Here is a 14,586-nt window from a genome sequence, read left to right as displayed (position 1 = left end):
ATGGGGATAGTGATGACATCAAATTTCTCTCTCTCTCTCTCTCTCTCTCTCTCTTTCGAACATATAACTTCATGATGTGCATTGATCAGCTAAATATAGACATACTCGTATTTTAATTAATTTTAAATGAAAAATACGCACGTTGTTGAGATGTCTTTAGCTTGGTGGGACACCCCTTTCTCTCTGTCCATTATATTATCTGATGCTGCGTTTTTACATTTTTTTAAAAAAAAGAAAACATTCCTTAGTTGGAGGTTTTATGTTAAAACACGTTTCTAAACTGTCCAGTCATCTAAATGCATTGTATGACTACAGTAGGCTATGTGCATGTCACTATGCGGTCAGCATTTAATCAACTGTTATACGATGGATTCAAATGTTCGTTATCATGTGTATTACCAAATGGATTGGAATAGAAACGTTATGAGTACAGTAGCAAGTACCATGTACTTACTTCATAAAAACGAACAGAATCAATGCCAATAAGTCAAAACATATTTGCTGTCGTTAATGCAATATTTCCTTGAGAAAACTGTATGTCTGTTTGGTTTCTTGCTGTATCACGGTCTTATGCAACTGTAACAGTCACTTGTAAACATGGTAGACGATGATATATAAGCTAATAAAAAATGTCAATGAAAGTATATTCAAATGACGTTGGCACAAACATCTAACAATGTCTGAATACCATTTTTAAGCAGACAGCTGTTAATTATTTTTTGCAACGAAAGCCATTCTTGGCATAATTCCATCCATGTTTGCGGTACTACTGGAATTTGAATTTTGTAAGGAAAAAAAAAAAAATTCTGATTTGCTAATCAATATAGAAGTCGGTCACGTGATTTGACGTCACACATACCGATTCACAATTAGCCAAATTGGAGTCGTGACTTGAGTAATTACTTTCAAGCCAGTTTGGGTTTTGCAGTTTCTTTTCTAAGAAAAAAAAAAAAAAAGAAAGAGAAACAGGCCAGAATTAGCAGTTAATAATCCCCCTTGAAGAGAGTTTCGGCTGTGTTGCTGATATCATTAACGATAAGAATGCCACATCATAGTGTGAATAGTGAAGTGGTACCAGAAAGGAAAGTGTAACGAACGGAGTTGAAATTCTATCTTTATTTCTTTATAAAAAGGGAGGAAAAAAGTGTACTAAGACGTTAACTACAACCGGATGTCTGGAAGACAGAAATGTGTCATCAGCCTTTGAAGGGATGTAGTAGACATCTTTAATAGGATCTCATAAGATTCTTCTTCTAGTTGAGAAAAGAGAATGAAGTTTTAGATTGATCTAAAAGAAGACGTTGAGGATTTAAATACACATGTGGAACAAATGATTTATTTATACTCTTTCTCGGAAGATGGCGCTGTGAACAATATTTTACACGAAATAATAAAGCATCAAATGCAAAATTAACAGAAACAAAAGTCAACAAAAATAAGCAACTAAAAACCAATGATTAAACAGGACTAACCAGCAGATATCAAACAATTAGACTAATAAAATAAAAAAAATGCATTTTTAAAAGATAGACCGTAAATTAATAAATATAGCAACAATAGTACTCGTGTATACTGGTTTTTCATATCCTTCTTTCGTAAAATTATGAAAACTTACTCCATTGTAACTAGCGGTCACTTAAAGCAGCGATGAAGAGGTACTGTTTGATAATCAACTATACAAGAATAGCAGACCTGATAAGAAATCTTTTCCTATTCAAAGCAACTATCATATCATGCCATCAAGAGAGCCACAAACTTGCTTAACAATTGCTAATAATCAGCTTTGCAATTGTTATTGTCATAGTTTAAAGTAAACAAGTACTGTATCGATAAAATCCGATTCATATGAGGCGCATTTTATTATTATTTATACTTTTTCGGGCGTTTTTGTTTATTGTTAGAAAAATGAATTTTAGAACAAAAATTGGCAATGAGAATTCACACAATTAAGTTAAATAATATACTTATATTCCTAAGTTATAAGGTTTGTTCTTAACACACCTTTTTGTTACTAAATTAGCATTTTTATTAATTTCCAATATTTCAGTTCATTCATTATTAGATCGGTGATCCAATACCTTGGGAGGGTAATGGATGGCAATGCTGTAGTCAATGAAGTTCTAACTGAGGCTCGGCTATTGCTGTTACCCTCCTGCCATGATCAGAGCTTTAATAGTTCAATAACACCTTATCCCTACACTGTCTTCTACAGATAACGGGGAAGATGAAAAGCATTCTTGCTTCGCCCCTTTAAGCCTGTCCTTATAAGGATAAGGATAATCATTCATTATTATTTAAATTTAAACCATACAGTTTTGTAACATGTTAATTAATAATATTCTTTGGACAATTTACTTAGCAATCATTGACGGCGGTTGCTATAAAACTTTTACTCATGACTAAAAGCAATTTCAAACAATAATAGCATTTCTTATAACGATGAAACAAAATAGCATAAGTAATTGAACAACAAAGGAGATGGATATCATTGATGAGTTAAAAAAAAAAAAATGAATACTTAAGCAAAGCGTGAAATAAAGATGTGCCGCTGTATCAACAGTGAAAAGAAGCCATGACTCAAACTAAACAAACATTTTATGAAAAATGTAAAACAGGAACTTAGAATCCGCAAAATTAAGAAACTAGAAAATGATTTGAATGAAAACGAAATGAAATTTAAAAAAAGTCCATAAAGACATGAAGAAATCGGAGCAGCGTGCTGATTGTGTGCAAGATCGGAAGGGTTGATCTGATTGGTGTATTGCACATCAGGGACTGTGCTGCATGTAGGATCGGTTCCAACAAGGCCGTCGTGTTCGGAGATGAGTGAGGGATGACAGCTTCGTTCACCAACGCACACTTCGGGCTTAAGGAGTAACTTCCACGAGAGGCAAAGGGTCGTGCAGAGAAAACAGGAAATGCCCTACGCAAACACGGAAGTTGCGTCACAAGATATGGGTGTCGCACCTTCCGGTTTGGTTTCTTGTACACGGCAGCAGGATGTTGGCACCTTGAATGCATTCATGTGTTGGGGCAACCTCTACAGCTGCACCATGATTAGGCGACATCAGTATGTCTCTTTTTCGTTTCTTCCGCAGTTAACTGTACAACCGGATAGACTTTCGCTTTTTCTCTCTCTTTCTCTCTCCTCTTGCTGTGCACCGGCCTCATGGACCATATCAAAGTGCAATCTATAGAATATGTATGTGTGTGTGTGTGTGTGCGTGCGCGCGCGCGAGCGATATCAGCTTTGTTCGAACAAAGGTCTGTTTCGATTCTCGTATACTGCTCACAGATAGAGAACAACTCCGATACGGCGGCGTGATGCAAACGCACGTGCTTCCATTTCCCAACCGACGGCAGTGACATTTGCATTCAACTTCGGAAAGATGTGGCTGAGAAGTAACGCGATCGCATGTGGTAGTAGTGCCTTGAAGCGCTCTAAATAATCCGGCGAAGCTGGAACAGTGGAGAGTGTCAAGGGGAGTATGTACAGATCATGGAACAGCCCATAAGTTTCATCTTGCTCGCTCTTCTGTTAAGTGTGGGTTGCACTGATCAGGTATGTTATCAACGTGGTATAGTCCTTTTAATTTTGTCATAAATGTTCTCTAAAGTTCTACTCTTCGCCTCTTTACTTAATCTTTCATTTTTTTTAATGAAAGATTCACTTTATCTCCATATTTTTTCCTTTTCTCTTTGTAATCTTGCAATCTCTTGTTTGCTTTTTCAGTTTAATGGATTAAAAATTTGTCTCTCTCTCTCTCTCTCTCTCTCTCTCTCTCTCTCTCTCTCTCTCTATATATATATATATATATATATATATATATATATATATATATATATATATATATATATATATATATATATATTATTCGTTCTTTTTTTTTCCTATTTTTCCATTCTGTCTTTCTTTTTATATCCCCGTTACCTCCTGTTTCTCTATTTTCCTATTTATCTCCTAATGGACAAACATAGACTAGAGAGAAAGTAGACTATTGAAAGGGGGTGTGAATTAAACGATTAGAATTGCTCAGTTAAGGGTTTTAGATGTGCCCAACCCACCAGCTGCTTAACACAAGCCTGCTTGTTACTGGTACTTGGAACATGTGAAAGTGTAACGCGAGCTGCATGTAGTTTGATACTCCTAGCCGGGTCATTCGGGTTGGATTCTTCGAGAGGATTTTAATTGCCGAGTAAAAACCCCTTCACCTTGTAAGCTCGATTTAGTTCATTAATATCGTTTGCTACATAATCAGCTCTCCTGTTGTTTTCCTGTTGCTACGGGCAACGTGTAGAGAGAAAAACAGACCTATTAAAACTAAGGTGAAGACCTAACTTTTGTTCTAACCGGAAGTGTAATGTTGCAATTGTGGAAAAACGAGGGAATTTGAAGAAGTGTATTTTTACTACTTCCGGTGTTTCCCAACAGCGTGACGAAATGTGATCCACTGTCATTGTTCGTACTTGTGTTGTCAAAAATGTCACTCAGCGATTGAATAAGTTTTGTTTCTCTCTCTCTCTCTCTCTCTCTCTCTCTCTCTCTCTATGCAGTTCTTTCCTTTGGCACGTTGGGTAATTTAACTAGGAATATCCTCAAACCTCATCCTAACAATAATTACTATTTAGACAGAAAGATCTGATAAATGGCTGATCGTAAAAAATCAACAAAATAAATATATAGTTAGAAAGAAATAGTCGTCAAGATGGCACCTAACCCTTTCCGTATAAAGGAAGGAGAAAGTTCTGGGATTTAGCATTCATTTACGCCTAAGGAAGGAGCATTGGTTAAGGAAAATGGGAGAAGTAAATTTTCCAACTATTTTAACAAATAGGTCACTAAGATGGAATCCTAATGTCAAATGGAAGTGAGAGAATTTTCCTCGGGATGTTTGTCTTTTGATCTAAAAAAAGAGGGTGGGGAAATCCATTTCTATTACAGCCTTCGTGTGATTATCGCTTTGGCAGATTTACGAAAAAAGACGGTGGGGAAATCCCACTAAAAGAGAGGGTGGGGAAGATTTACGTATAAGTACAAATGATGAATATTTGTAACAATTTCATCGCTCGTAGAGATTTCTCCACCTTCCCCTACAGACTACGAACTTCCGGCTCTGAATGCAGTACGTTCGCATGGTTTTAAATCTCTCCTTTTTTTAGTTCTGAAGGTCAGATGATGAATGGACTGTAAATTTCTTTGTTATACTGTTATCCAAAGCTTATCAAGATCTGAAGGATTATATTGTACTGTGTGTGACATGAGCTGTCAGTGAGGAAATGCCTTATCTGTCCAAAATGCACGTTGGATATCTCGAAAAACACGACAGCAAACAACGATTTAAAAAAAAAAAAAAAAAAAAAAAGCATTCGCACATCATCCTGCATTCCCCCCCACCTACTTCCTAGTGATCTAATTCGCCAATAATTCAATCTAATTTTATTTCCGCTTTCACTCTACAACTTGAATTCTATTTTCTTATCCACGACTGTTTTCTTTGGCCTTCACTTTAAGATTTTCTTAACTTACTCTCAGTCCTTTAATTCTATTTGTGTTTTCATCTACTACTCTATTTTCCTCCATTTTCTTCCATAATATTTCATTGCAGTTTTTATTTTAGCCCTACTGAAAGGTTATTTAACTAATTCTACTTCGATTTTTAGTTTTATATAATACTATATTTTGTTTATTACTTATTTCACTTTATATTTTTAATGGTACTGCATACTTTTATCATCCTCATCACCATCATTCATTCGTTTAAACTTTAAAGGGTAGTTTGACTATTATTTTTCGATTGTTCCACACACGCTGTTATTATTTTGTTTGCAGTTTTATCCATTTGTATATTTTATTCTCACCATTATCGTCAAGGAATAGGTCATGGTGCAAACCTTCGTGACCCCAAGCATCGTTTCATACATTAGATACTGTTTCTACATCAACTTACAAACAAACCTTTGCACTCAGACAAACAGCTGTTTACAAAACGCCATTCGAATTCGTTCGTGAGTTCATATCAAGACTTAATTAATGTATAATGATAATGATCTAAAGTGATAAAATTTGGAAAGATCAATCCTCAACTATCAGAATTGTTAAACAGTAATTGTGAACTAGAAAGAAGTCAATTTCTTTTAAATGATGCTAATAAAAAACTGCTATTAATTTGAAATTAATATATACAAAGGCAGCACAATGTATACTGAAAATGAAACATCTTTTGCAGGTGTATACAGTACAACACCAACCACATTGGTTGTACATATTAATGTTTATTTTTCCAGTTAGGTTTAGTTTTGAATTTGGGTTTGTGATTTTGAATGTACGCTAGCATAGAAATCTATTCTATTTAAATATAATTAGGCAAACGTTTTACCACACATTGAAGGCGTGTTTCGTCAAAGATAGGATGAAAATGCCATGTCCAAATAACAATTTCAATCCCATAATTTGTAGCCAGTACCTACCACTGTTCGCTATACTACATTGATATATTTTTTTCCACGAATGCTATTTAAATTAAACAAATAATTATAGAAATTTTTTTATTTGCCAGTAATACGTTAGCGGGAATTTCAAATCTCATTTGATCAACTATAATTGTATAAATTAAGTGGCATATGCTAGTTATAATAATTAATATGACTTCGTATACTCAAAATGATGCTTCCGCAGTGCTGAATTGGAAAGAACTGTGTTTGAATTTTTTTTTTTTTTTTCTAGGAAGTGAGGAACTTTCACAATAACTTATTAGCGGGTTTTACACATCGGTGGAAGTGTATTTCCTTTTCTTTCTATCTGGAAACTCGGGTTTTATTCAACATACTACACACATCGGGATGAAAGAGCCAACAAGTAATTTTGCACCAATTTTGGTGAATAAATTTGGATTTGGTTAGAATTAAAAATCGATAAAATTCACTATTTGAAACACTAATAAAATAAATGTGACATTTACTATTTTATTTAGGATTTAAGTAATTCTAGTTATACTAAATTTTACCCGCTTTATATAAATTTCTGTTTATGAAATGACAATAGCTATTCATAAAAAAAAATGCGCAAAAACAAGCTCAGATCTTAATAATATAATTTAAATTATGCAAATGAGAGATGCGTTTGCTTTTAAAGTTATATTATTCTAAATATTTATTAATAATAGATATAATAATAATAATAATAATAATAATAATAATAATAATAATAATAATAATAATAATAATAATAATTATTATTATTATTATTATTATTATTATTATTATTATTATTATTATCATTAGCACGTAGCACATGCATCGAGTCCCAGAACTCATCGCAAGAGGTCACTCCACACCACACAATCCACAGTATACGTGACATATTCATTTATATACCATAATCCTCTTGGATACATCATAATAGTTTGTCCTAAAACGTATTCAATTATTATTACATTTCTGTACATAAAGTTATTAATTCATATAACACTTAATGTAAAATAATTATTGGCGAAAAGATATTTAATTAAAAGAAAGCGGGACTCGATGAAAATGTTTCCAAGAGGATTCAACCCAGATAAAGTTCGTAATCCACCAATTTTTAAATCTTAAGATAGAGAACTCATTATGCGATTTGATTTCTAATCCTTCCTTTTCATGCAATGAAGTGATATCCTTCAAAAGCACGCTAGATTTACTGCCGGATCCTCTGTTTGTGGATACGGCAATAAAACGATTCAGCAGATCAGTCGCCAAATAATACACCCAACCGAACATTTGATGGTAACGCATCAGGAGGCTTCCTGATCGTTTAGCCTCAGTGCATAATCCTGACTCTCCGAGTAATGTTGTTCTGAAGCGGTGCTGTAAAGGCCACCACATGGCAATTGCATTAGACATTCGCACTGTGCACTAAAATTAACCATGGCACAAATAATAGTCATCAGGTTCAACTACGGTTAAAATATCCGATAAAAACGATTTTAAAAAGGCAATAATCTTATAATCGTTACCCCATTTACTAGATCAACCATTACCGATATATCAGCAAAAATATACAGTACAGCATGCAGCGAAAACATGAGAGATGAGACTTTTTCCAAACACAGCATGAGGAAGAAGCAATTGCTCTAAAAAATTGGAGATGACTTGAAGAGGAATGTTTTTTAGCCACTTCGTGCGTTTTAAAAGATTTAGAGAAGAGTGGGAGAGAATTATCGCTGCTACTTCTGATGAATAGTGACCATGAAAATATTTGTAAAAATGCAAGTGGCAGAATTTGGACATCTGAAAAGGTTCGAAGCGAAATGTTAAGAGAGCGATCATGAAAAATCGTGCTCTTTTGTGCTGAGTTACGTGTTTTAGGGAGCTCTTAGGGTCACTCCCCCAAATAGGAGAATTGTATTCAATGGTTGGATAGATTTGTTTTTTCATTTAGAGTTAATATTATTGTTGTCAAAAACAAGACTGCAAAGGAAGGGTTCTTTTCTTGCAGGAGATCTAAGACACGATTGAGTTTTACTAGTATCGCGCGTGATAAGATTACGAGAATCCTATTTAAGAATGATTTGTTTCACAAATTTATCTGCTAACTCTGTCCAAATCTCAAATCCGCCCAAAATCAGAATATTGTTCTCATATTTGGGATATGGTGCACGAAAAATGTCCCAAAATTCGAGGTCTCTTCGGATAAACGATTCTCTCTTTCTTTCTCTTCACTGTCACGGGTGATGTGTTTCATTCAGTCTCGTGTCTTTTCTACAAGTACTTTCATGGGTTTCTTGCTCCACACGGGCATACATCATTTCTCCACTTTCCGCTAAGTCATTTAAAATAAAAGTAGCAGCTACATAATAGACTGTTCCGGTCCAACTGCAAACACTCGAAATCCCCCCCCCCTTTCTTTCTATTTCATACAATCTGCATTATTTTCTGGAAAATAAACTTCCCCAATAGGTGGTTCTTTGACAACTACAGTTTCTAGCTCTTCAGTTAAAAGATTCTTCCTTAATCCTTGTCCATACATTGCTAATCCTATATATATATTTTTTTTTTTTTTAAAAAAAATTATACTTGGTTTAATCCTTTTCCCAAGTAAGCAAAACAAAGTTTTGTGCATGTATATTTGACGTCTGAGTTACTTGTATATATAGAGGCTAATGACTTCCCTTAGTATGTATCCCATAATGCCAAGCACCCCGCCCCCATTCAGGGGTGTATAATGCAATGCATAATGGGAAGGGCCGCTACCCAAACCGGTTTCGACCTTTATTGAGGTCTCTTCAGTGGGAGCCAGACCCGGGAAAGATGCCAAGGTCCTTAGTCCTTATAGTCCTTATAGCCTCTTTAAGCCAGTCCTTATAGTCTAAGGACTGGCTTAAAGAGGCGAAGCAAGAATGCTTTTCATTTTCCCCGTTATCTGTAGAGGACAGTGTAGGGATAAGGTATTATTGAGTAATTAAAGCTCTGATCATGGCAGGAGAGTAAGAGCAATAGCTGAGCCTCAGTTAGAACTTCATTTGCTACAGCATTGCCATCCATTACCCTCCAAGGTCAAATAAATTATTTACTCCCTTCACCAACCCAAGGTTGAAGTTCTTATTCTTATAAGAACTGGGCGATGGACTGAGTCCTTGACTCTTTATCTCGTCATCTGAATGAAGTAAATCTGTGTGGATGGAGTGTTATTGAACTAAAAAGCTCTAGTCATGGTTGGGTAACGGCAATAGCCGAGCCTCAGTTAAAACTTCATTGGCTACAGCATTGCCATTTGTTTTAATGCAGAATATATATATATATATATATATATATATATATATATATATATATATATATATATATATATATATATATATATATCCTATACAACTAGACAAAAGGTGCTTAACTTTTTTAATAAAAATCTCTGGATGAGAGAAAGATGCAGAAAGTTTTTTTATCTTGGGTGTAATATACGTTAAAGATACCAAGACATCTTTCTTTCATCCAGAGATTTTTATTAAGAAAGGCAAGCACCTTTTGTCTACTTGTATATGAGATATATATATATATATCTTCTGCATTACTTCAACCTTGGCATCTCTCCCGAGTCTGGCTCCCACTGAAGAGACCTCAATAAAGGTCGAAACTGGTCCAGATAGTGGCCCTATCCATTATGCATTGCATTATACACGCCTGAAAGGGGGGGGGGTGCTTTGCATTATGGGACATATAGTAAGGCAAGTGATAGGAAGTCATTAGTCTCTATATACAAGTAGCTCGGACATGAATATATCTCACGCGCAAAACTTTTGTTTTGATTACTTGGGAAAAATATTAAAACCAAGTATAAAATTTCTTCGTATCTTTAACGTATATAAACTAAAAATTCATTTTTTTTTAAAGAGAGGTATTAAATAATAAGGAAAAGACAGAACGTCGTTTTTACATAATCTGTAACATTTTATTTGCATTTATTTCAAAAGGAAAGTAGAAATTATTTGGTTTTGATTTAGTATGATGGACGATATAACAATAAATATAGTTATATTTATTATATATATTCTAAACTACGAACTAAGTGTGAGGAATGACAGGTCTCCCAACCCAGTACTTCACAACTCAGAGGTTGGGTAACACAAAGGAAAGACAATTCAGTTATTACAAAACAAATATGTATATACGGATAATAGTTTGTCAATAATGAACCGAGGTGACAAAGCAACTTGTGAAATGTCTTACTCATAGCAAAAACAAATATTTCATGAAGAAATAATCATAAATACATCAAATTATATTCTTTCGTTCATTTTTTCACCTCTCTTACCTTTGATTGGTGCGTTAGTTGTGCAATGCAAACAAAAACAGGAATGAGTGAGAAAAAAAAAAGCTTTTTTTGGTATTACAATGCATTTAATTTCTTTCTTATGTGGCTGCTATTTCAAAATTGTGTCCTAAATTATTTGAATGCAATACACACAGTCGTAAAATCATTATACTCTAACAATTTCATGAAAGTTTGTATTTTCCCAGATATCAATATTGAATAAAAAGAAACAATTCGATAAAAAATCCAGAAAATGACTGATAAAGAACACAGGCATTCACAATTATTGTAATATCAATGACCATTCATTTTAAAGAATTCTATCTTGTTTGATATTTATTATCTCAAATATTCAACCTTTTTTTGTGAACTAAAAACAGAACTGATAATTTGCCATGCTTTATCAGATAAAATAATATCAGCGGTTTATTCATATAACTATACAAGTACACCTTTCAGATTTTAGCAAAGGTGTATTTGATATAAAATCTGCGGGAATTTCTTTAGTTTTTTATCTGTAAATGTTTATTTAATAAAGTTGAACAGAAATATTAAAAATGCATTTTTTTTTTTAACTTTTGTTAAAAAAGTGCACATTTTTATAACTTTTGCTTCTCTCACCTTGTTTATGTTTATATTTTCTGTTCGCAGGCATCCAATAAACACCAGGAACCTTCAAGAATTTTGACTTCTGCTACAACCCACGAAGATCAATGGCTGGGTCGCATAAGGAAACGTAGTGGTAATATTTCCAGGACTGATTTCGCGAAATTAGAATTTACGTGGACAGAAAATCTTTTCCAGTTACGTAACTCTGGAAAACAGCATAGGTTGAAAAGATCGAACCCCGATCCTTCAACATATACTACCAGCTCTTCAATTCCTTTATCTACATCTGAATTAATTATTGCAAATGATTCATCGGCTAGCTCGGTATCTCCACCAATGTCCATCACAACAACAAATGATATCCAAACTGACAACAACACGCATTCCAATGCCGCTTTTACCACTAATGCAATGATTGCTTCTACTCTTTTTCCATCCTTTTCCAATATAACCTTAAAGCTTGTTAATGCTACTTCTAACTCTATAACCCTGTCTGTTGACTTTTATCATGCTGGAGTGTATGCCATGTTCGTCAATTACTCTGCATTAGAATCTCCTGACTGTGATGGAAACTTGGTGGGACAGTTACCCTACTTAAATGCGACCAATTTTTCAGAAACTTTTAATTTGGAAAACCTGTGTCCTTCGGTGAATTACAGTGTTAAAGTCATCATTGACTTAATTTCCATAGAAGAAACCATCATTGTAGCAACGATGGCAGATGGTAAGTTCGATCCTTTGTATGTGTGTTGATGTCCTAATATAATATGTATCACCATGATACGAAGGTGTTTATTCATTGTGGACAAATAATAATATAGTAATAGTCAATGGTCGATAATAGTCAAGTCCTTTATGTTTATCAGTGTCCTGATATATACTCAAGGGGTTGACTCGGTGTTGTATCTACTGAGATAACTGATAGCAAGTTGGATCTCATGTATTGTCCAAATATGTATTATAGAGAATAAAATATGCATTTATTGATCGCGGGTTACTTTGACATTACACCAGGTAGTTATTTTCAGCTGGGAAATCAAACTCATGTGTGTGTGTGTGTATGTGTGTGTGTGTGTGTGTGTGTGTGTGTGTGGAGTGAGGTGTCAACCGCATCGAAGTTGCTACTTCTTGCATCGCTACTTTAAATGTATTCCTATTTGCTTTAAGCACAAATCAAGCTCTACAACTTTATAGCTAACAAGCCTTTCAAAAAACCTTTAGCCTAAGCTCGCAGAACGATTTCGGACTAGTCTACGCCGCACGCGCACACACGCACACACACACACACACACACACACACACACACACACACACACACACACACACACACACACACACACACACACACACTGATGTGTCATTGAATTAGGGATAGCTACTTAGTAACGCGCGGACCTCTCGGGCACTGATAATTGCTGCCACACGACGAGGCAAGGACTCCACAAGAAAATGTTTCACAAGTATGGAAACCCATACAGTGACTGCACTGCATAGGTCAGAAAGTCTGGACAGAGGGACGAATTCCCGATGATTGGCTCTCATAGTACCCATATATAAAAAGGGAAATAAAACTGCATGTGAGAATTACAGAGGTATTTCCCTACTGAGTGTTCCTGGCAAGATCTATGCAAGTATACTTGAGAAACGGTTGAAAAGAAATTCGCTCAGCTGTGGTGATGGGACACGGGTACATCACCGTGCGGGCCCGTGATGGCGTCAATAATATTGGGGTCACCCTGAACCAGATCAAGATCAAGATAAGATAAAGCTTCTTGACATCATTGTTTGCTAAGATCAGTGACGTCGTGAGTATGGAATGTTTGGAATTTGCCTGGGGGCACATCTGTCTGTGACGTCAAGTTGTGTATTTTGGTTCGCATATGGAATTGTGAGTAATGATTCGCATATGGAATTGTGAGTGATGGTTAGAGATAAGATCGAGTATGGAATCCTTGGAATTTCTCTGGGGGGAGATACATGTGTCAGTGACATCACGTTGTGTGTTTCGGTTTGTGTATGGTCTGGGTAAAGGTTCCACTATGGAATTCTGGGAGATGGTTAGAGTATGGAATTCTGGGTAATGGTGAGAGTATGGAATTCTGACAAGATTGAGATGTAGATAAGATAAGAATTAGAGAAGTAACATCACGTTGTGTGTTTTGGTTTGTGTATGGTCTGTATGGAATTCTGGGAGATGGTTAGAGTATGGAGATAAGATAAGAATTAGAGAAGTAACATCACGTTGTGTGTTTGCTTCGTGTGTGAACTTGTGGGTAATGGTCAGGGTGTGGAATTCTGGGATGTGGGTGTGTTTGTCATTGACATGAGATGAGCTTTTTGTTTGCGTGTGGCATTATGGGTAATGATTATAGATTGCAATTTTGGGAGGATATTTGGTCAGGTGTTGGGGTCTTTGGGTGGACATTGGAACTATGGGAGAATATTTGTCAATATACCAGTAGACTTTTTCTAAAATAATTAATTACTGGATATCACTAGTGCCCTTCCCCCCCTCAAACACACAAACGCATTTTTTTTCTTTCCTATTTACATTTTCTAAAATAATTAACTACTAGATATCAGTAGTGTACCCCTCAAACACACACACGTTTTTTTTCCTTTCATGTTTACATTTTCTAAAATAATTAATTACTGAATATCAGTAGTGTTCTCCTCATCTCACCATCAAATACACACACACAAATGTTTTTCCCTTTCATGTTCACATTTTCTAAAATAATTAATTACTGGAATTTCAGTTTTATTGCTTTTTTCTTTCATATTTTTCTTGTCAATAGATCGTAATTAGACATTTTCTAAAATAATTAATTACAGGCTATCAGTGGTGTCTCCCAGATACCCACAGACACACTTTTTTTTCTTTCATGTTCACATTTTCTAAAATAATTAATTACAGGAAACTTAGTTTTAATGTCATATTTAAGATCTTAAAAAGTCTATTACATTTCTAATTAAATGTTACTTTGGTTACAAATTCTAAGCAGAATAAATATTCTTAAATATGGAGAACACATCAACAATACCTTAATTGTTCATATAAGTTTACAAATACACATTTATTTGGCTGAAATATTATTTACAAATATACTCACAATGAAAAATTCAAACATGTAATTACCTACAAATATTTCACAAGATTTGTCTCTCTTGCTATTTTCCTGAAGAAAGAAAAA

At 34.7% G+C, this 14,586-nt stretch overlaps 1 protein-coding gene across 4 annotated transcripts in view; it reads left to right on the top strand.

Annotated features, from left to right (window-relative positions):
* The first annotated feature begins 3,084 nt into the window (after positions 1-3,084).
* The window catches only part of LOC150093736 (phosphatidylinositol phosphatase PTPRQ-like), a 66,092-nt gene continuing 54,590 nt past the window's right edge, over positions 3,085-14,586 (top strand). For 2 of the 4 annotated variants that reach the window (XM_090413000.1, XM_090413001.1), the window contains exons 1-2: positions 3,085-3,562; positions 11,435-12,116. In XM_090413000.1, the coding sequence (XP_090269126.1) occupies positions 3,500-3,562; positions 11,435-12,116 (745 nt within the window). In that variant the 5' untranslated portion in view covers positions 3,085-3,499. The remainder of the gene's footprint in view (positions 3,563-11,434; positions 12,117-14,586) is intronic. The other 2 variants (XM_090413003.1, XM_090413002.1) reach the window with 2 other exon arrangements.

This window comes from Typopeltis vanoorti, chromosome 23 (genome assembly GCF_054136105.1).
Source record: "Typopeltis vanoorti isolate ZY-2024b chromosome 23, IOZ_Tvanoo_1.0, whole genome shotgun sequence".
Classification (NCBI taxonomy): domain Eukaryota; kingdom Metazoa; phylum Arthropoda; class Arachnida; order Uropygi; family Thelyphonidae; genus Typopeltis; species Typopeltis vanoorti.
Note: the sequence above shows the minus strand (reverse complement) of the source record. Positions and strands in the feature narration are given on the sequence as shown.